Raw genomic sequence first — 22,925 nt, 5'->3', positions numbered from 1 at the left:
ATATATTTGTATGCATAAATAAAAAGACATGCACAAATATACTTACTTTTATATTCATAGCCTATATAGGAAAATACAAAATTCAGACCTCTTTCTTCAATGTACCCCTGTGAATTTATGGTGTTTTTCAAAGAAGTAAGATTAAAAAGGAAGCAACCCCACCCCCCTTCCCCTTCCATAGCTTTGGTACCTGTCTGCTTTTTTCACCCCCCAAAGAAAACCAGAACAATTTAATGTTATTAAATAATAGGCAGTGAAAGTTGTTGTAGGAAGACACAGTTTTGGTATAAATTCTGCTGTTCATTATTGTACAGTATTCAAACAAAATGGACAATCCCCCCCAAACCAACAACCCTGAATTACTTCAATGGCTTCTCGTCTTCCCCAAACTCAAGGCAGGTTCTTAACACAATTGGTAGAAATGGATTTTTTTTTTTCTTTAGGAGGTAGAGAAGGAAGACCATTAAAGCACTATTTGGCCTAATTTTTCTTGGCACATTGTGAATTTCTTCAAAGGAAAAGAGAATGTGTTATCTAAATAAAGCATCTTTTTCCAAGTCAGTTTTGTCCTTTGCTCTCTGAAGACAAACTTTTCTTCACTCTTGCAAAGAGGCAAAGGATTTCTTTTGATATGAAGGAGACAACTGCCATACAATGTCATTTCCCTGATGAAGCTTGTAATGTGTAGTGGAGGGAAAAGATTTAAAATGCACAGTGGTGCAATGCTCCAAGGGAAAATTACAAAGGGAAAAGAGAAGAGGAGGACCATTTGGCAACAACTTTAAAAGATTTCAGTCATACAAGCAAGCTTTTCTTATGTAAATATTGTATCTTCCTATACCCCTCCCCCTTTTCTAGCTGAAAATTGTATTTCAACCAATGCAGTGAACTGAAAAGTTCTTTCCATGCTGGATAAGTGAGCTCCTTCCCATTACTGGGAAAAGATATAAGCACAGATGAAGAAAGTGTGCAAGTGCATTTTTATGTTTTAAAAAAGAAATAATAGATTTTGAAAGGTTCTTTTGTGGAGTGAGGATGGGATTCTGGAAAAGACAGAAGTCTCTCCAGGTATCTGTCTCTCCAGTGTCCTTCATTTGCTTTAAAAATACACAGGAGACTTGTACCTTGCAGGTAAGCTGAAATTGGTCTCGACCTACTAATATTTCAACGCTATTACTTCCTATAGCATGTATATCTTCTAAGCTGTGGGGCTGTTCATTGTCTCAAATTGAGGTACAACCTATTTCATGTTACCCACTATGGACATCAATCTCAATTGTAGCTCATGAAAGCACACTGCTGTACAACAGCTCTAAATCAAGAAGTAGGAAACTATTTCCAGTTTAGACAGAGTGGAAATTAAATAAAAGGAATATACTTGCTTTGGTCAGGACAGCAAGAAAACAACCAAAGTCTAAAAAAAATTGCTTCCGTACCCTGAAAGACCTGAATGGCAGAGCCTAATTCTGAAATTTCATCTGGCAAGGCAATGACTTTCCCTTTCATCCTCCCATGTAATGCCACACTTAGAAGGCAGACGGCTCTCAATCTCTAGAAAGGGCCCCCAGCAAGAGAAAAGACTCAGCACCATCCCTTGCCCAACTTCATTCTTCCCCCATTCCTTATCACAGCACTGACAAGGGCATGCATGAGCTAATTCAGCAACTTCGAAAGGCGACAACCTGTAAAAGTAAATATTAAATTATTCTGAGATCGGGTACAGTGTGCAGTACAGAGTTCCTCCACATATTATTCTGCTCTATGATGGCCTGGAATGGAAAGTTTCTTTAGAGAGAAATAATCAGGTATTACTTCAGCCTTTAATTCTCACTCCACAGTGGGCCTCCTTTGAGTAAAGACTGCCAACTGTGACAAACTGTGCTGCATCAGTGCTATAATATGAAGTGGAGTCCATTAAGAACTGAGCTGAGATCACCAAACTCATTTTGATTAACCTCCAGGTCACTAAACACTTATAAATATGTTACACAGCAGCTGCTAAACATATTTATATATGCTTAAGGTCACAGCATCATCTGTTGGTTGTTGGAGTTAAGTCAAAAATCTTATGTTTCCTTCTGTGCTGCTTTTAGTAAAGGAATATCCAACACACTATTTAAGAAGTAGTTATCTCAAAGTATACTACCAGACCCTCTCCTACACATCTCAATTCCCTCCCCCATTTTTCTGGAAGGCTAAACAAAAATGAAGTCTATTAAAAACTGTTTGCTGTACACGTAGTGACATCTAATGGCAAAAATTCAACTGACTGGCTATGAATTCTATAGCTGAACAAACCCCATTAAATATAGGACTTCACAGTATTTACCACATAAACGCCAATGGTTGGGTTGCTTAGGAATAACACAAGTGATAATTAGGAATAATAGGAAGAAATTAAGAAACAGTTATGTGAGCATAATAAAAAATGTCTTCATGGTGAGATGTGGCTATCCTCCAAGGGAGTGAACTAAACCCCAGTACTTGACCCTTTTGCACACAGAGAACACAACACATTAGAAGATGTAATGGTCAGAGAAATCCTGCATTATGTATGTGCTAGATGACCTGTCAGGTATTTTCCAGCTCTAACTTCTCTAATACTGTGATCCCAGATCACTTATTTTTCCCCATTTAGATGAAAAAGCAGCTGGCTAATACAAATTTAGGATTATGCTATCAGTTTAAACACCATACTTAAGCCTACACATTTCTTCTTTCTGCTCTACTGTTACAAGATGTCCATGTGTTCTGCAAATAGATGAGATTAAAAATGGGAAGGGGGTAGGATCTGCTTGCTACTCTGTTGTGAATTTACTAATTTACAGCACTTGCATAACATCAGAGCCAGTTGATACGCTCGAAGAAAGGGCTGCCACCCTGGGGGACCTAGAGAGGCTGGAGGAATGGGCTGACGGGAACCTTATGAAATTCAACGATGACAGGTACACCTCACAAGGAAGAGCCCCCTGCAGCGATGCTGGCCGGGGCTTGACGGGGGTGAGCAGCTTTGCTGAAAAGGCCCTGGGGGTGCTGGCAGACAGAGAGCTGAGCATGAGCCAGCAGTGTGCCCTGGCAGCAAAGAGGGCCAGCAACATCCTGGGCTGTGTGACCAGGAGCACAGCCAGAGGTGAAGAGAACTGATCTTCTTCCTTTATGCAGCACTCACTAGGCTGCATCTAGAGTATATCACCTCCCCAGTAAAGGAGAGAATGATAAACTGGAGTAACTTTCACAGAGGGCCCTTAAGAGAAAACCCTTTTCCCAGTGAAAAGTCTGGCATTGGATCAGGTGGCCTAGAGAAGTCATGCAGACTCTGTCCTTGGAGGTTTTCAAGACCTGAGTGGATAAAGCCCTGAGCTCTCAGGTGAGCCTGCAGTGAGGAAGAGGTTGGACCAGACACTTCCTGAGGTCCCTTCCAGCCTGAATGACCCTGTGGCCCTTCACTGTCATCTTCATTGTGCTGCTGATGGTCTGGTATACTATCAGGTCCAACATAAAAATGGTCAAATTCAAAACATTCCCTTTTAAGAAGGTCGTGTTCTGCTTTTTTGTTTTCCTTCATTTGCAATCTACCCGAAGCTTAATCTGCACTTAATCTATTTTCTCTGCAAAACAAGTAGCACCAGATCTAATTGTGACTTCTGAGCTAATGCAGAAGTCCACGTATTTGTAAAGAGGGGATGACATGCAAGATCTGGTCATCGTTAAAAAGCACAACAAAGAAATTGTAAGAAAGAAAGAAGAGCACTGACAGTACAAAGAAGCACACATTTCAACAGGCAACTGACTACAAAATGGAGCCCGGAGGTAGGTCCAGCTTAGCTATGGACCTCCCTTTCTCAGAAGGACAAGAAATGAAAACTCAACTTTCTGTATGGAAACACATCCAAGATACAGACGTGGGGCCTCTCAGCCAGGTCTGTTCAAGGGATGGGAGGGATTCACAGGGGAGCCTCAAAAGCAGGGCGCTGTGAGAGAGGGGCCTTCCCTCAGCTCCACTGCTTGGGCGCGCTGCCAAGGGCCGGCCGCAAGGCCCCAGGCTGGCAGCATGGGACAGAGAGGTGACAAGGCAGGAGTGGTGCTGGAGGCGTGTGGGGCCCACAGTTGTCTCCGTGGCCATGTGGGGTGGGAAGGGAGCGGCTGTGGTCTCTGCGAGGCTGGCGGTGCTCCCGGGGCGGGGAGTGGCTGGTGTGAACTCGCCATCCTTGTCCCAGCCTCCGTGATGGGTCGGCAGGGGACACCACCAGGGAGACCTGCAGGAATGAGCTCTGGTCGGGAAGATCCGCCACCAAGTCACACGTGTCCCGGCAGCCACAAGCTTGCACCTAGGATTATTTGGACGCCTCTGCATTGTGCTGCCTGATGCTTTCCACAGTACTGTGTAAGGCAGCGATTTCCCTCAGCTATCCAGCCTTAGGCACTGGACCTGAAAAATTACCCTCTTACCGTGACCTGGCCACCTGAGCAATCGGTTGCTGAGGGGAAAAAAAAAAAAAAAAAAAAAGAAAAAAGGAAAAAAAAAGGCCCACAAGATCATGGGAGTTTGCCATTCTCGCTCCAGATCTTTAACCTACATTGGTTTTGCAACGAATGCACTGTAGTATCTCCGGGGAGTAATTTGTGTAAACATTTTAAAAGGAACATTTTTTTTTTAATGCTGACACACTGCTAAGGTGGCTACTTGATTACAAACTGTGAAAATGACTGCGTTAGGCTGCGCTCACAAATCACAGTGTACTGACCAAATTGCCCTGTGCTTATCTGTGCCAGGTCTGCAGCACGACAATATTTCCTCTCTCTTTTAAATGTCAAAGTATGATTTGGGGGGTTGTTATTTAAACACACTGACCTGCACAATAACTAGAAGTACTTTATTTAAATCTGTCTTGAGCTGGGACTAGCCTTAAGCGCTTATAATCTGTCATACTTTGACACCAAATGGATTATTATAATGAGAGTAATTCGGGAGTGAGACCTGCAAATGCTTTCTCCCTGGAGAATTGACACGTAAACATGTGCATGCAGATACATATGCTCTTTTGTTATGGATTTTCCTTCTTGCTGTATTATGAGCTTCCTTGGAGAAGTGAAACCATTTCTGTCATCGGGGGATAGGGGAGAACTGGAGGAGGGAGAAGAGAGCAAGGGAATATAAAAAGCAATGTTGCTTGCTTTGCTCTGCCTGGAAGTTCATCAGTGAGTCATCACTGTTACCAAAGGCCAACACACACGAAATCTGAATACTGTCTTGAAAAGCTATAAAAAGGCATTAAAGGCAATTCCCATGTAAATAAAACAAACACATTCAAAATACCACATATGAAAGCTAAGTATCTTCCTCTCTCGTTAGCTGCTACTATAAATGTACTAACCTGGATTTCCATTTCCTCCCTTTGTTCAGCAGGGAAGCTCACCACTTGCAATAACAAAGTTTTAGAAAAGCAGCCATGAAAGCTGGTGATGTGACAGGTGTTAGCTCTGCCATGAGGCTTTTGATGAAATCCATTTTTCAGGTTAGAAGGAGAAAGAGAATTTTATACTTATGTGTGTGCATGCGTGAAAAGGGAGGCCAAGGCTCTGAAATGCACATGACACTGACAAAACACCATGAAACAAAAATGAAAAATCATACAGATTTGTACTCTGTGTGTGTGTGTGTCTGTCTGCTGACACCTGGTACACAGAACGAACACCAGACTGTTTTGTACAATGACAAGACCTAAAAGGCAATGCTAAAAATGGGGAATAATTTTCTAGCATCATAATTATATGATAGTGCACATCACCTTGTAATCCACTGCATGCAATCTGACCAAGTAAACTGCCTTTTCTTGGTCTGACTGATCTAAAGATTATTGCATAGCATACATTTTTGGAAGAATAGCAGAAATAGCTTTTCTAAATATACTCCTTTTCTTCTTATTATGCAAATATTTTTGCCTTTAGCATCATCATCATTATTTATATTTCACTAAGAAACAGCCAAGGAGGAAAAAAGAACTAAAAAATTAGTTGCTCCTATCAGACTGATTTGATGCTTAGTCCCCTCAGAAAAGCAGCCACAAAACTGTATGTTTGTTTATGTGCTATTATCATCACATTAACCATTTTTGCAGTGAAAACATCTGCCTGACAGGCTACCTTTCTTGACACTTACTTAAAGCCCAATAAAACATAAGAGTGTCACACCGCATCAAACACTGGAAGAGCAACAGAAGAGGCATATGTAATTCATGAATATTGATGCTAATAACAATACAGCTACACAACATTTGTACTGCTGAATGCAAGTTAAAATCAGAATAAATGTCTCTATCCCATTTTACAGATAACGAAAACTGAGGAAGAAATCCAAGATTAGTAAGAGTCTAAAATACAGCCAGAAGAATACGAAAGTAGTTGAATACAATGAGGAAAACAGCACAAGCCCACAGAAACAAATCCTTAACTTCATTTGATCCTACTGATATAAGGGTGTGTGACTGAAAGACGTGATGGATATTTAGTGAAATACAGTAGTATTTTTTTTTTTATAGAGCTCCTTCTGTGTTAATTAGTCTTTTTGGTCTGAATTTCACAGTGACTGCAGCATTTGGTCGCCAGTCTTCAAACCCCCAGGGATTCCCTGAAATGCCTTTATTAAACAGCATTCTTACAATTGCAGCAAGACCTCCACACTTGAGTTTATTTGTATAAGAACAAAGTCCTCTGTAGTCATTGCAGCCTCTGCTAGATAAATGCAATATAATGCTGTGTGACAGAAAACACAGGACTACTGAAAAGCAGGCCAAGTCCAATGGCTTGTAATCCCATCGAAGCTCTGCTCTTAGTGACCCCTGCCTACCTGCCTGACAATGTGGATTTAAACTGCAGCTCTCAAGGCAGCTGCTTGCACCTGTCCCCTTCAGATAGAATGTCTCTGCACTAAAAGGAGATGCATTTCTGAGCCCAAGTGTGTGATGGGTGAAAGAGGGATGCTGTACAGCAAGCAGAAGCATGCAGAAACTGTGTTTCTAGAAAAAAAAAGAAAAAAGAGTAAAAAAAAAAAAAAAAAAAAAAAAGGCCTTCTATGCATGATGCAGCCAAGCTGAATCAGAATGGCATGAAGGGTGATTTAGCCCGGTGTGACTTGATATCAAAGTGAGGAATGACTCATATGACTCTCTCACTATGTACCTTCTATTTTTGTGCATGTTTATAAATAGCTTTATTAAGAAGTCGGAAGGCCCTATGAACTCTCTCCCAGAATGATGACTTGAAAGTGGGTAAGAGTCTGTTCCCAGTACACTCATAGCTAGGAGGTCACCAAAGCGTGGTGCTAAAAAGCTACAGGAAGCTAAGGACACACTGTGTATTTCATCGATTCAGGCTCCTCTGGTGTGGCACCACCTCCGAGAGGCTTGACTCCTGTGCTCCCTGCTCTTTCATCTTGGGATGTGATTCTCTTGCTGCCTCTCACCTCATCCTTGCAACGCTCAGTCATATTCTCGTACTGCTTTTGAGCACCACTCAGCTCCACTGAGCTCACTGTTCTGGCAACCAGCTGAAAATCTAATAAAATCCTGATCATTTCATGCCAGCTCCTCAATGTATCTTTTCATAGTAAATGTCATCTGGCTGACAGCACGCTGAACACAACTGTGCATGTGCAGCAGCATGGAGAGGAAGTTCTCCAAAGGGATTTCCCAGCAGACACATTTTCACTTACCTATCTTTGCCCAATAGCCTGGAGCTATTACATGTTTATCAATATTATTACTACCACTACTACCATCAGTCTCAGCATTTTGGCACTCCAGACAGTTTCACAACAGCAGTGTGGTGCATATGTCAACATAGTTTCAGCTGGCTCTTTTCTTCATCTTTGGCTCAGAAGATGCCTGAAACCTACTGTGACAACTGCAACAGGTATTTAATGTGTTAGTGAAAATGGTGGCTCTCATAAAAAAAAAAAAAGAAACAAGAAATAAAATAATAATAAAAAAAACACTACCTTACTGCTGTTAACTGTTTAATATGATTCTTACAAAGTTACTTGTATGGCAAATTTGAACAGATGCTCCCCAGCCGAGCTCTATTACTGAAGTGAAGGGCTCTTCCCATTCATATTTCCCAAGGTAGCATTGCTAAAAATTATTTAATGTTCTTTCAATGATCACCATTGTAAAACAGCGTAAAACCTTAAAACCACTGTAAAACCTGAAACCCGCCTACCATTTTTTATGTCTCTCACTGTCTGTTGCAAAAACCCTAGACTGTTCAGTCACAGCCTTGTACTTGCAGAATATATGTGCCAAATCACACATGGCAGTCATGGCATTAGCTTTCTTCATGAGTCCCATTAAACAGATGGCTATTCTCCTGTTTTCTTCTGACTAGTTCTGTGATTTTAACTAGTAGACAAAAAGACAAACAAAGTGAAAATCTGGTTTCCTCACCTGAAGCATTTCTTGCCAACCAAAGAATGAGCATTCGACCTAAAGTTCTCCTGTATTTTTTACTTTTATATAAAAAATAATTAATGAAGTACTCCATTCTTAATACCCTGAAGATCATGTTTTGAAGTACAGAATTTCTAAGTAACGTCTGATTCAGAGGCAAAATGTTAATAAACTAGAGCCCTACACTGCTATTTTGTTTCAAAACAGTACTTCTATAGAGGACAACAGCTCTCCTAAATAACCAAATCAAGCCAAAAATAATCCTGACATGATAATAATCAAATTAGAATCGTCTCTGAGACGACTGAAAATTCTCATTCGTGATTCTGAAAATCACCCTTCCTTCCCAACATACTCCCACTTTCACAATTTACAAATTGTTACTTTCCAAAGGAGGGAAGGAGTAGGACTCTTGAGGTCTGTGGTTAATCTCTAATGGCATGAACAGCATACAGCAGTCTACTTGATTGATGAGTAACCAAAATAGAAAAAAACGTCTCCCCAAATCACTGGTTGCCTGCATGAGCTCTGCAGTATGGTGACATTCAGGGCTCCAAAATGATGGATTTACCTTTTAGTGAAACAAAATTCCAGATAAAAACATATTTCTCTCAGTCTCCCACAAGAAATGGCTTTGGTTGGCTCAGCACGTAAAGTTTCTTCCCATCCTTACACAATTTTATCAGCGATTTTGAGCCGATCTACAAAATGCATCTTCATTTAAAAAAAAATAATCAGAAAAGAGTTTTTCCAGCTTCCCCTTTGCTATAGTAAATGCATACAAGCTAAGTCATGCTTCACCCCTCCTAATACGTTGCAGAAACAATCCAAGTATGGTTCTGCTTCAAAAAGCAAAACATGAGGAAAGGAAGTGCCCTTTCAAAAAAACAAAGAATAAAAACCCCATAGCTTGATCTAAACGACTGTTTCTTGTGAAGACAGAAGAAGCATGGGCCTAGAAATTACAGTTACAGGAATCATTAATATTTGGACTTCAAATCACACACAAAGTTGACACAGAGAGAAAATATCCCACCCCTTGCTGCAGCCACCCCCAGGTGGAGCAAGCGCAGGAGGTGCTCTCAGCTCACAGCAACACCATACAGTCACTTCGGGCAAGAGGCAACAGTGCTTCATCCAATTAAACTATACAGGGACCCTTTTTATTTCATTTTATTTTATTTTGGAAGCCAAAATGCAGTTTCACTGACTGGAATTTATTGCTTGGATATTCAAAGAATACCAGATAGCAAGGGAGGGCTTATTTCAATGAAATCTGTCAGGATCCCTAAAGAGATCTTTGGAGGGGTGGGATGGGGGGCAAACAACCCGACACCTTGAGGCTTGGGAACTGGGAATGGGCTGAATTTGAACAGGAGTGATTCCTTCCCGGTAACTGCATGTGAATGCTAACTAAAAGACTGGGCAGAAAGAGCCTTTCTGCCAGGGGCTTATTTCAAAGACAACAGATAACGCACCCCAGTGCTGGCTCCAATTATGGCTTCCAGTCCTATCTTGGCCTCGTTTACTTTGGGGATTTCACAGTGGGCAGCCTTTCATCTAGAAGAAGCCTGGTTTGAATAAGCAAAGAAACTTGAATGAGTACTTAACCTTCCTGCACTCCAGCGCACTTCCCAGCAGAGAACAGCACCTCCAAGCTTAAAAGGAAAAGGGAAAACAATGGAAAATACATGCTCTCTCCAGGGATTAAAGACATGAAGTTTTATTGTAGCACTTCAAGTCTTCCTGCTACATAACTACAGCTTTTTAAAATCACAATTAGAATTTTAAACTCAAAGTTTCAAGATCAAGAAGGCTAGACTGGAAAATACTGCATAGAAATTGACAGGATCTAGGATGTTAAACACCTGAAAGAGTTCTGTTTTTTATTTATATTATTCTTTTTTAAAAATTTATTTGCAATTTTCGCCTTGATCTTTTTCCTTTTGACATTTTAATGCACCGTGTCCATTACTATATTTCCTCACCAGTACCTTCTAGTCCATCAGCAGTGCTGCATTACCCTGCCGTTGGAGAAAATAATATGGAAAAAGTGCTTTGCTGGCACCAGCGACATGGAGTATGAATTATACATACATAGCAGCAGAGAAACGCTGATGGAAGGTTAGGCTGTGGATGTGTGCGAGCGTGCGTGTGCATATATACACACACAGGCTGTAAAGAAGACATATAGAATACATGTTTTTATCTTATTTACACTAATTTTAACTGTCTCTGTACAACAGAAACCCTCTAATATCATTGCAGCTTTTTGAGATCAGTTTGAGGACTGAATACAAACTTACCTATATTATTTTCAGCTCACCACGATGAGGCTGTAGTATGTACTCTCACTGTCCTGAACAAGTACTGAGAGCCAGTCATGGGCTCCTGGCATGGCTATGGGCTTAATTATCCATTAACTATGGACAAAACAGTATGCCTTTTCATTAGAAAGGAAAAACATCTGATAAACTTAAGATGATAAAACAAATATTTTAAAGATTTCATTTTATAAAGGGATGGATGTAAAACCTATTCATATACAACTGCACACATTCCTCATGGGTAAGACCAAAAGCAACTATATATTTTTTCCTCAGGTTGTGGGATCTCTGCATGTGGGGTTCTCCCAAAAGTTTCGAGGCTATTGGCCTTGGAGTCCTTTTTATACTGAAGCTGAAGGAGCTTGTCAAAGACCTACACAAAGGGTAAGGAGCCTTAAGATGATGGCAGTGGGCAGGTTGCTGCACTAGATTATTCTACCAATCTCTTTGCTTCCCCCCTCGCCAAGTAAATAAGCAGCAAGAACTAAAATCCATAGGCAATCTGTCCTTCCAGTGTCCTTACACAAAATGCAGAGAGTAATCCTAGAAAGACTGCCACTAGATTGCCACTCTTGTCAAGCGTCCCCCAGGACTTTACTTATGTCTTTACTTCTCTCTTAATACACCTAATACCAAATTCTAGCACAGTATAGAAAGTTTTGGGTTCTGTGACTGAAGGGCAGATTGATCAGCTAGTATGATCCTGCAGCCCTTGTTTTCCCTGAATTTGGGGGAACAACTCACGTCAGAGCCAGCCCCGTGGCTCCAAGAAGCCTTACTTAGTGGTACTAGACTCTAAGGGCTTCAGTGCTCCTGAGGACTTGTCAGGTCAAGCTGCCAGTGAACTAAAAATCTGGAAGTTAAAAAATCTACTTCTCTGCAGCTGGACGGGAACTTCAGAGTTTTTATGTTTTAGAATCACAGGAAGCACACACATATATGTATCATCTATGATTACTCACCTTTTGTAATGCACTTTGCTCAAATTATGGTGAACCAACTGCTGAGCAGTTTAGACAGAACCACATTTTAAAGTGCCTAAAAATATGTCAAAGCAATGCAACACCATAGATTACTACAGAGACCGAACACCATCTCTCAGGTGGCATAGGGAACAGTGAACAATAATGTTAATATCCATCTTAGAGTTAGCAACCCGATCACCAGGATTTAAAATGGCCAGAGGTTGCAAATAGCTAAGCTGGATCCCAATTCCTCTCTTTAATAAACTACTATGTCTAAATTGTCTTCTCTAAAATCAATGAAATTGAATTCTAAATTCATTCAATCTATATTTAAAAAAATTGCTTTAATTTACAAAATTGGAACATGCAATCCCAAGAAGCATATTAAAATAGAATTCACTGAGTTCAGAAACACTGCATTCAAAGATAGGATTGCTCCTCTTGTAGGCACATCAAAACTCATTTTAAAGTAATTAGTTCAGGTATTGATAACTGTAGTTGCACCAGCAAAAGGCTCACTTACCCATCCAGTTGGATGTGTACTTTACTGCCAGCTAGTACAGAATTAAGTCTTCCTAAGGCCACGCTGCTTACAGTGTTATTAGATGGCTATTTCACAACCATTTCTTTTTCATTTCCATTATACCACAGTCACATCTTCAACTGCTAAGACATACTCCGAATGACACTCCCTGCTGGCAGAGACGTACTGAACATGATGTTGACAAGCATGTAGCTCCAGAAACGTCTATTGACTTCACTTGTCAAACTAACAATCAATTCTCTTAACGTCTGTACTGCGCATTTACTGTTGTAGTAAACATAAAAGCTCACAGTGAACACACAGTTCCCAGAAGTTTCAAGATGGGCATCCACAGACTGAGGAACTCATAACTGGCTAGAGTTTAGAGAAGATACTGGCTAAATTTGCTGCCCTTCACATCCCCACTAGCAGAGAAAATGCTATCTTGTTTGTTTAAAATGCTTGATTTTACTGAAGGATCACTGCGTTGCAAGTCTGTACACACATAAATACTTATATATCACTATAAATATATCTATCGTTGCACAAACTATAGTGTGCTAAAAGATTTAATGTTTTGAAACCATCTTGTCTTTAGAGGTCTCCACTGAGTTGTGACCTCCAACAACAGAACCAGCCCCTGGTGTCCTGGGCAGCACTAACAGAAGTTAACAAAAGTATTTGCTTGGAGTTCAGTGGATGTATTAGGCCCTCAAAGTACAGTCTCTATCAGTCAACAGGTGTGTTGCAACCAAGACACAAAAAGGAAAACACAATTTTGCAGTTCCTTCACACTGTCTTCCTGAAAGTAAGTAGAATTACAATACAGAGTATTAGAGAGATATTTTGCATTGCCTGTTGCAAACTGTTACCCAGACCATGCTTAAACATCCTTGGCAGTGTGAAACTACAGATATTGCTGGTCCAACAAAGAGATCTCTGAAAGACTTCTCTTTCTTTTAGCCTGACGTGAGATCTCATGTGGGAAATGCTGGCCTGGGTGCACAGGAGGCTAGTACATTGTAAAATTTTAGGTTGCAGGAAAGGTGTTCTGTGGCTGAAGGAAGCAATCCAAACTTAACATAGAGCTGATCTCCTGGTGAGGTCAAAGGCTAACTCACATGGTGTAAACCTACCATCTTCCACATCCACTGCTTCTATTTTCATATTTTTATCTTTCCTAAATCAGAGTAGTGGTCTGTGCTGATGATGATGCCTAGGTATAACCAGCTGACACTCAGATCTTGATCATCCAGCCCTTGTTAACTAACATTGATTTTCTGCCCCAGTGGAAGTGATTTCATTCTGATGCATGCCATTTAAATTCATTTTACACAGCTGCTTAATGTGGCTTGGCAAAGCAGAGGCAAACCAGCTTTCTATGTCTAAATGAGACTCCTGAGTTGGTAAAGGACAAATCCTGTGGATTAGCAGCTGAAGATAAATTTCTCTCCCCTATTGATACTTGGCTACTGATTCAACAAGTTGACCTTGAAGGGGATCACCACCAACTTGTACAGAAATACTGCTGTGTAACCATGACTCTGACACAACCATTTCATTTTCCCCTTAATTCCACATAGAGGGGTGTATTTTGTGGTAATGAAAACCCAACAGTTTGTGAACTCTACAGCTGAATCTTATCAACTCAAGACATACAAAGAAAAAGGCTGGATATTATTCAAGCATTTTGGCATATAACAGTAGATGTCTTTTCAATTAGAGAAAATAGCATGGTGCAAGTTTTCTCCCATTTCATTGATTTTTGCCTTTTAAACAGAAGAACCAGAAGACTTCTGTTTTCATTTTTTGTTTTGCTTTTTTACTTTTTCATGTGCACTTACATATATGAATGATGTTATTAATGAAAAGAGAAAAAAAAAAAAAACAACAACAACAAAAAAAAACCAACACAACACAAACAAAAGCAGCTATAGAAAACTGGTGATTAAAACTTGTTAATAACCATGAAGGCAGCAGTAATCTGGGTATTACAGATTTCCTACGGAGGTAATAAATGAAGTAATCTGATGGCAGGGAAGTCCATGAAACTTGAATCTCGAGTGAAATTAGACAAGGTTGTGAGCAAGCAACAGGATAGAAATCCGTGCAGATACATTCTCCCTGTGCTTTAACTTATAACATGGTTACAAAATCATAGTTGGAAGAACTTTACTGAAAAAACAGTAGCTACATTTCAGGGCATGTTTTGGTCCGAATACCTAAGGCTCTTAAAAATCCTTCCAGCTACTGGCTGAAATTTTTCAAAGATGTTCACACTCAATTACAGTGCAATAAAACTTCAAAGAAATTTCAAAACTTCAAAATCCCATTAAGAAATCCTGTCATCACTTCTGCAGTAGATCATGTCAGAAAGGTATCACACTTTGGGGGAGTGGCCCACTGCTGAGACCATAATGACAAAAACATTAACAAGTCAGGAGAATGATGTTTGCACAGCCCTGCTGCGAGGCAAAAACATGGGGTGTCCGCCAGCCCTAGCCTGGCTGGGATAAGCAGGCGACCTAATGTATGGTGGCCTAAAGCAGAACAAAAGAACAGCCTCTTTGGATTTGCTCGGTATCACAAATACGAATCACTGACAAGTACTTTCTTTCCATGTACAAGAGAAGGAGGACTTGCAGGAATTGCCAGAAGCCATTGTGCTTTCTCCCCTTCAGATGGCTTGAGATTGAGGGGAAAACAGTGTGCTTGCAGCCTTGTGGCATCTGAGGGGGGTGACAGGTTTTGCTCAATTTGCAGTTTATAAATGGCCCCATATATAGCCAGTATTTGCAATAGGTATTTGATGACTGCATTTCCTCTACAGGTGCTGGATCACTGGAATGAGCATTCTGTGATGAAAAGGCTCCGAAATGGTGTATTTTTGCCCAGGCAAAGCTAGAATCCAAAAGCAGTTCTACAAAACTGACGGGAGGAAGGTGTGAGAGATAGGAGTGGCGATGGGTTAATCTAGTTTTTGATCAAACACAACACACTATGCCCGAAGTGTAAGCTGAATCACAACCAAATACCTTGTACTTATTACAAATCAAGTCTTGCTGCAAACACCAACAAATATGTCCTTTTCCTTTCATTATGTGATTATAAAGAAAGTGTCCCTGCAGCTGCAGCGATGGCCCGTTTATTCCTTCTTGCCTGACCTATCAGCTTACAGCCTAACCAGCCAGCCAGAAGCAGACTCCTGTAAATCTGACCAGACAGGCCCGTTAAAACTCCCACCACAAGCAAGAGACTGCTGGTTCACAAATATCTGCAGAAGCATGGTCTATTTTAAAGGAGCGTGGTTCTGTCTCTCAGAAGAAGAACATGAAGTACACTAAATTTACTGTTATTGTTTCAGAAGTTTGCTGTTGCTTATCGCTAGAAGCCACCTGCCTTCCAAACTCACAAAGCAAGAAAGCAACAGATAGGGGGGACACATTAACTTGCTATTTTTGTTTCTACATTGTGCCTTGGAATCACAGCAACTCTGGTGTCCAGAAACACTGGTCTTGAATAATAAATACCTGTATGTGTGTATGTGCACATGTGTATGCATATGCATAAATGAATGCAAGATGCTTGATATGCACACGCATAAACTCGCTTACCAGAACAGTGCAACCAGCTTTGTGTAATTCTCAAATGTAATGGAACATCTTTTAACAGAAAAAAAAAAAAAAAAAAAAGATAATAAATACAGCAGGAATTATTTCAGTCCAGGGAAATGTGGAAATTACTTCATCCGAAAATTTCCCAGAAAATATGATTTCACTGTAAGTACTCAGTCATCTTAATAACCATGGACAGAAAAATGCCTTTGCCAAAATCCACGCACAAATGGCAGTGTGCAGTTATGCTGCTCAAAGGGGAGACAAGAAGCCAGACAGTGGCTCCAGCCTCCAAAATCCTGAATTTGCAGGTTCTCTCATACAGATGCATAGGTGGCAGTTATCAACTCCAGATAACTACATATTGATTTTATGCCTCCTTCTGCCTTTCCCCTCCAGCTGCTCCCCTCAGCATGCCTGCCTAGGAACAGGAACATCCCATAGAAGAGAACTGTCATCGTGGCTGCCACTCACACGTGGGCAGTAAGCACAAGACTTGATGGGCAGCTTCATAAGCTTCCTTACTCCCTGGCAAGGGCAAGCTGCCAGGGACGTGCTGGCCCTCTCTCTACCAAAGATCAAATACACATATCCAGCTCATGGGTTTCAAGTTGTACAGGGCTTGTTTTCAGCTCCTAATGTCACCACAGCCCTGTGGGTTTTCCTAAAGCCTACGGTGCCAAGAACCAAAATGGAAGTGGCTCTCATCTTCATCATCACAGCTGCTTTTTGAGAGTGTAACTCAAATATCCAACAGCATGCTTTCCCCTTGCATTTAAAGAAAATATTCTTCCCACGCACCATCTCCTCTCAGAGACAGGGGCACAGACAGAACATGTATAAATGCGTATGTGTGCACCTCTACAGCATTGTTGCTTCAGAAATGATAAAGAAAAGCACTGCCACTTGTTTCAACTCCTTTCACCTGGTTGCATACCTGCTCTGAGCGGAGTTCGCAGCAGCCTGCATCACTGCAGCAGCCGCCTCCTGTGCCTTACGGTTCACAGATGGCATGGGTGGGCCCATCCCGGGGCCTCCCTGCTGAGACATGCCAGGAGAATTGGGGGTCATACTGCTCATGTTTCCAGGAAATGGTCTGCTCTGCATCCCAGCTGATGGCATCCGTCCCAGGGGCATGGTACTACAAGGCTGGCTTGGCCCCTGTCCATGCATCTGACTGTTGGCATTTATACCCATGCCGGGTCCTGGGCCACTGTAGCTTGTGTTGGGCACGCCAGTGTATGTTGGTGGTCTGGAGTAGTTTCCTAAACAAAATGATAAAAAGAACAGAGAATAACATTAAGCTTTTGAGCAAATATTTCTGTTTAGGACATCAGCAGCCGCAGAAGTGACACATATGAACTGAAGGGAACCACGCAGGACCCAAGTCAGAGCGACTTTGTCACCGTGAGGACAGGCACACAACGAACAAGCTGCCCAAAGATGCTGTTCTGATTCCCCCGAGACCCATCTGGATAAAGTCCTGAGTAACCTGCTCTGATCTTACATCTGACTCTGATTAGAATACAAGGTTGGCCTAGAAAATCTCCTGAGCACCTTTCCAACCTGAATTATCCTATGAACATCATTTCCACGTACCCTTCAACATTTTCTGCCTAATAAACATCATGGGATAACAGCAAATACAGAAAACCGTGGCCTCCAGAGGGTTAACAACACAGCACACAGTACAAAAACGCCTTGTGCAGTCGAGATACACAGCATGTAAGAAACCCATTACAAAAGCTCAAGAGAGAGACTTACTTTTGTAATTTTATGTCCTCGTTCTTCATCTTCCTGCAATTTCTGCAACAGGCTATTCTCACTGGATCCTTGCTCCTAACCATTCTGTCCATTTGTGTCGGAGATGCTCCGGACTGACCTATTGCCAGGCCCTCAGGAACATTCCCGCTCCCTCCCACCCTTACCCTGGTGAAAAGCTTGGCTCTGCCAGCAAAGAGCGTCTTAGCTCACAGTGCAGCTCTTCTGGGGAAACTAGTATTACAGGAGTAATCACCAATACTACAAAGATGCTAATATAAAGGGGTGCCTTATGAGGGATGGCATGAAAACCTGGCTGACCCCAGTCTCCATTGTCACAGGAACAAACTACCCCACTTTCAGCAGCTTAAACTGAGTACGTGATTACCTGAGTACTGACTTTCCTATCATATTGAGAGCTAAAAAAAGAGTAAGTATGGCATTCAGTGTTTTAGAAACAAATCCAAACAGCATGAGAAAAGAAAAAAAAATGGTAAAGATACGACAGAAAAGTATTTTAAGAGACAGATCGCATTACACTACTTCAGTCATCAGATTTGACTCGTCTTTATTTCCATCTCGTCCAGATTAGTGGAAATGTGACCCATTCCCTCCCTGCGGGATGCCTCCGAGCAGAGTTTCCTGACTACCCTTAGATATTCCCACGCTCGTTTGAGGGCGGCAGCCAGTGGACTCTTCCTGAGCGTGGAAATCAGCTACATCTTTCCTCAGGCCTCAGCTACCAGGCAGAGGAGTCAGCGGCATGCAACTCCTGTTTATATTTAAAATAAATATATTCATTCAGCATTTGAATGCGCACATAATTAATTCATATGCTCCTGCTGCTGTGCTTTGGCTAATCCTCCCCTCCTCCCCACCCAGCAACTGACTCACTCTGGTACAAGTTCTCTTCAGCAAAAACATGTGTGACCTACGCTTTCCAAGGAAATGGAACAATGCTTCACTTCAGCTTTAGAAACCAAATTTGTCCATGCATTTTTTTTTTTTGCAGAAAGGTCCACGATATGTGGTTTAACAGAGATGAAAGGCTCCAGATTCAGCTGTGCGCTGACTTCAGACCGCCCTGCCTTTTCTTCTCCTCCTCTAGGCTCAGCTGCTGCCAGCTGACCGTTTGCTGTGCAGCGAGCCATCGCTCCTAACCAGAGTTTTGTTTGCTGAGACCTGCCCAAGCCACCCCTCTGATCCAACATATGTGCCTGTATGTGCCCACAAACCGAAGGGCTCGTTAGTTTCTTACTGCTCTGCTTAGTGTTAAACCTGTAACACAGAACTCGGATGCTGCTCTGCTTTCCCAGTTGCTTTCTGCAAGAAAAATACAACGCAGTAAGATGGAGTATATGTACGCTCGAGGATTACATGCACCCAGTTAACACATTTTATGTACGTGCTATTAGAAACACTGCTTCCAAAAGTGAAGCAAATGCACTCCCTGCACTAGCAGACCTGATATCCATAATCACTGGGAGCTACTGTCAGTCCAATTTACATAAAGCCAATTTGTTTTGTCAGTTCAGCTCTACAAAGTACAGTTCAGCAGCACACTTGGAGGAGCAAACACCAGTGCTAAATACTATTGCTGTTTTGATGCTATTTTGAATTGGGACATAAAATCTCTTCTTTCATGTTTTGGCTTCTCCAGCATAAGCACAACAGAGAAAAAAAAGCAGTGGAATCTTCTCCACAAAAATATGTGGCTCGGTTAAAATAGCTCCTAATCATTCCTCTCCAGGGATACGCGTCCAAGAGCACAGGGAAGTGGTATCTTCTCAGTAAGGAAAACAAGTTTCAATGTTTTTTTCCATGTTTTTTTTTCCTAAGCATTTCCTCAATACCTCAAGTACTCGCTATTCTTATACCTTTCCCAGACCACAAAAAAAAAAGGCAAAATAAAAGCCAAACAAAACACAAGAGGAACTGCCAGGAATGAGGAGCGCAATCTTATTTCCATGTTTCTCTAATAGATTAGTAATTTGTTGGCAGTGGCTTTGACAGAAAACAGATGGATGCAGCATTAAACACAATGAATGCAGCAGATGCTAGGCCAGCCCACATCAGCTGGACGTGTCAGGCAGCCAAGTCCAAGAGCCCACACTTTTCAAGTGGGTACAAGCCTGGCAACAGCGGCTGTACAATACCACTGAACAACTCCTCCCCTCCATATCAAAGGGATTTTTGATTCCAGCTCCCCCAGCCAGAGCAGAATTGTGCCCACAGACACGGTGTCTCAAATGAATCAGAAAAAAACAACATGGTAACTGGAATCAGGAGGAAAAAAAAGCAGCATAGTGAAGATAAAACATGAAAAAGCCTACTAACAACCTGCCAAAGACAGATGTTCATGCTTACTGCTGAAACTTCAGTCCACTTTGTCCAGGTTTGCTGAACAAAGTGCTCTGATACCTTGCCATTTCTAGGGCAGCCAAAGAGAGGGCAATGTGAGAACTGCCTGCTAGCTTTGCTCTCTGCTTTAGGGACAGAGGTCACATTCATGGTATTAAAAATAGTATCTAAAAGACATTTTAGAATTGTTTATATGTTCACTTAACCACCAAGTTTTCCCCATACAGATACAGACAATTAAAATATATTGTGCTGAATTTCTTGTAAAGTATTTCACCTAGGGGGCTTCAGTATGTGTGGCTGGTTTTTAAGTCTTAACTCCACAGCCTGTAGCATGTGTGGGACTGAACTCGGAGGCCCAGACTCTCAAGATAGTTAGGGCAGCTCATCCTTAAGATGCTACCACTTTGAAAACCTAGGCTCTTGAAATCAGGGGGAGCAAGATACCAGAGTGCTTCTGTGAAATGAGTTCAACATTAAAGTTACAGTCCAACATTAAAGGTTACAAAGCACAAATACGCATTCATATTACTTTACCACAAACAAAAGGGCGTTTAACTTACCGTGAAGTTTAGGGGTTTGGGTTCAAATACATTCACTAGTGGTTCTTCTCTTTGTTATACCCAAACAGAACAGTGTTACTGCTGAATTCAGCAGGAAAAGGTAGGGAGATGGGATGCATTTCCGACAGCTTTTACTGATCTGCAGTAAGTTTTTTCTCTGCCCTAGTCTTAAAAGATCCAACTGACTGTAGTATCTGACTGCTCTCCGGAGTGCATTTAAAGGACATTTTGCTGTGACAGCAGTTTGATACTCGGGTCATAGTCCAGAGCTTCATTAGCTCACAAGCTAGATGTTGCCCAAATACAAAACAGAAAGGCTGTTTCTTTCAGCTCCGATTCTCACTTTGCTTCTTTTTATTCTTGGGGACAGAAAACTGCTGGGAGTTTACCAAAAATTAAACTACTGTTCTGTACTCTATCCTCCTGTTTTATATCACAGACATACAGAAGTGTGCAGCCAAAGCCATTTTTTATTTTTGTGGGAAATGCTTTCACAGCATTGGGCTAGGTCCCCGGTCCAGAACTGCTTCCTGGGCAAATATGTTTTACTCTTCTTACAGATATAAATGTCATGTAAACACACAAAGAACAAATAAATCAACTATATGCATCTGATGGATCATTCTGCTCTTGTGAACTGTGGGTTAATTCTTCCAACTCAACCTTACTGGTGTAGTCTTCACTACAACGAGCAATTCCATTGCAGAGAAAGACAGCAGACTTAAGTGTTACTTTCCAGGACTGAACACAGCAAAATACAACATTTACATGTAGACTATGTTTAAACTCAACATTTAAGCTTAATGTCACAAAATGCTTTGACACATATATAAAAATATAAGTAGTCCTGTCCAACTCAGCTAATGCTTAACAATAATTTGGAGGAAGGTCTATGTGAGCAAAATGAGAAAAGCAAACAAAATCCTTGAGAATGATTGTAGTTTAATAATTTAAGAAGTAGTTTGCAACCCAGGTGATTTTTAATATATTTGTTATTTTGGCAATAAAAAGTAAATGGGGATACAGTATTATAAATTCATCAACACTGGCATATAATTGTGCTTTGTAAGAGGGTATGTTAGAGATGCAATTACAGATTGCTTTCATTAAAAATGAAAAATGCTATTAAAATCTTAAATCCAGGTAAGTACATGACTGAAATATCACCATATTCATCCCAGTATTTTATTAATGGTCACATTAGCCCAGTGAAAACGCAGTATTCTTCTGCTCTATTTGTTACCTGTAGAGCTTAAAGCCTGCAGGGCCCTAATTTTATGATGACCAGTGCATGGGATCACCAGTACTCTTCGAGAGCTGGCAGAAGAACATGCTTTTCATCCATCACACTATTCACCAGACCCCTCTGAAACGGCCTGTTAATGACAATGATGCTCATTTTCTTCCTGCCCCTCAAGTTCACTTTTTAATAGCCGTTTCTTCCTGACCGCGACCCATAAAATCATTACATAGGCACTTTCATCTACAGCGAGAGGAAAAGAACTGCTGAACTCAAGCAAAAAAGAAAGTAGTATTCGGCGTGTTACTTAAATGCATTGATTTAGTACAAAAACCTTTCCACTCAATCAGTGTGGATGGCTAATGTTTTACTGCACTTGACACCCACTATTCCCATGGTTCGGAATCTCAGCAGCAGCCGTACAGCTGGAAGTCAGGATAGCACATCATAAATCCACTGGATTTTTACCAGTTAAGCTAGTTGCTCTCTGTGCAGATAAAAATAAGCACTTGGACAGCATTTTATGGCCACAAAACGCTTTCCAAATAAAAGGAAAGCACCAGTCAACTGGAGTTGGGTAATTAATCTTCACACATGGCTATAAGGCATTGCTAGCCCCATTTTACAGTTAAGGAAAGCAAAGCAGAGAAATGAATCTACTTGCCTAAGTTGAACGATGGAGTAAAAGGCAGAGCCAAAATTAGAAAGTAGGAGAGTTTGGCTTGTAGCCCTGTGCTCAGAAGACTAAAACAAATGCAATCCAGAGATGAAAAAGAAAGGAACATTGCATAGGGCAGCAAGACGCCCTTCAAACAACAGAACTAGTTCTCAGAAACCCTGGAGACTGAAATAGCCATCCTTGCTAGCACGGGCAAGCCACTGGGCCCTTATGGAATTTCCCATTTCTGGTTCCAATACTTTTTGAGGATTTTCAGTAAGAAAGAAATAGTAGGAATTGCTGAAATACGAGAGGTTCTTGATGTACCTTTAAAGAAAATACTTCCCCTTATATATTCTGCAGCTTGACTTGAAGTTCGTTAAACCTCTAAACAGATGCATACTTTATAGAGGTTATCCATTAAAGGCAAAACAACAGACAAGTTCAAGGTTGCATGCATTGAATGTCC

The 22,925-nt window shown here is 41.2% G+C and overlaps 1 protein-coding gene across 7 annotated transcripts in view; it reads right to left on the bottom strand.

Annotated features, from left to right (window-relative positions):
* ARID1B (AT-rich interaction domain 1B) overlaps positions 1-22,925 on the bottom strand; it is a 322,498-nt gene that overhangs the window by 43,494 nt on the left and 256,079 nt on the right. For all 7 annotated transcript variants that reach the window (XM_084515780.1, XM_084515777.1, XM_084515775.1 and 4 more), the window contains one exon: positions 16,811-17,138. In XM_084515780.1, coding sequence (XP_084371906.1) covers positions 16,811-17,138 — 328 coding nt within the window. The remainder of the gene's footprint in view (positions 1-16,810; positions 17,139-22,925) is intronic.

The sequence above is a fragment of the Aythya ferina genome (genome assembly GCF_964211825.1).
Source record: "Aythya ferina genome assembly, chromosome: 3".
In the NCBI taxonomy this organism is placed as follows: domain Eukaryota; kingdom Metazoa; phylum Chordata; class Aves; order Anseriformes; family Anatidae; genus Aythya; species Aythya ferina.
Note: the sequence above shows the minus strand (reverse complement) of the source record. Positions and strands in the feature narration are given on the sequence as shown.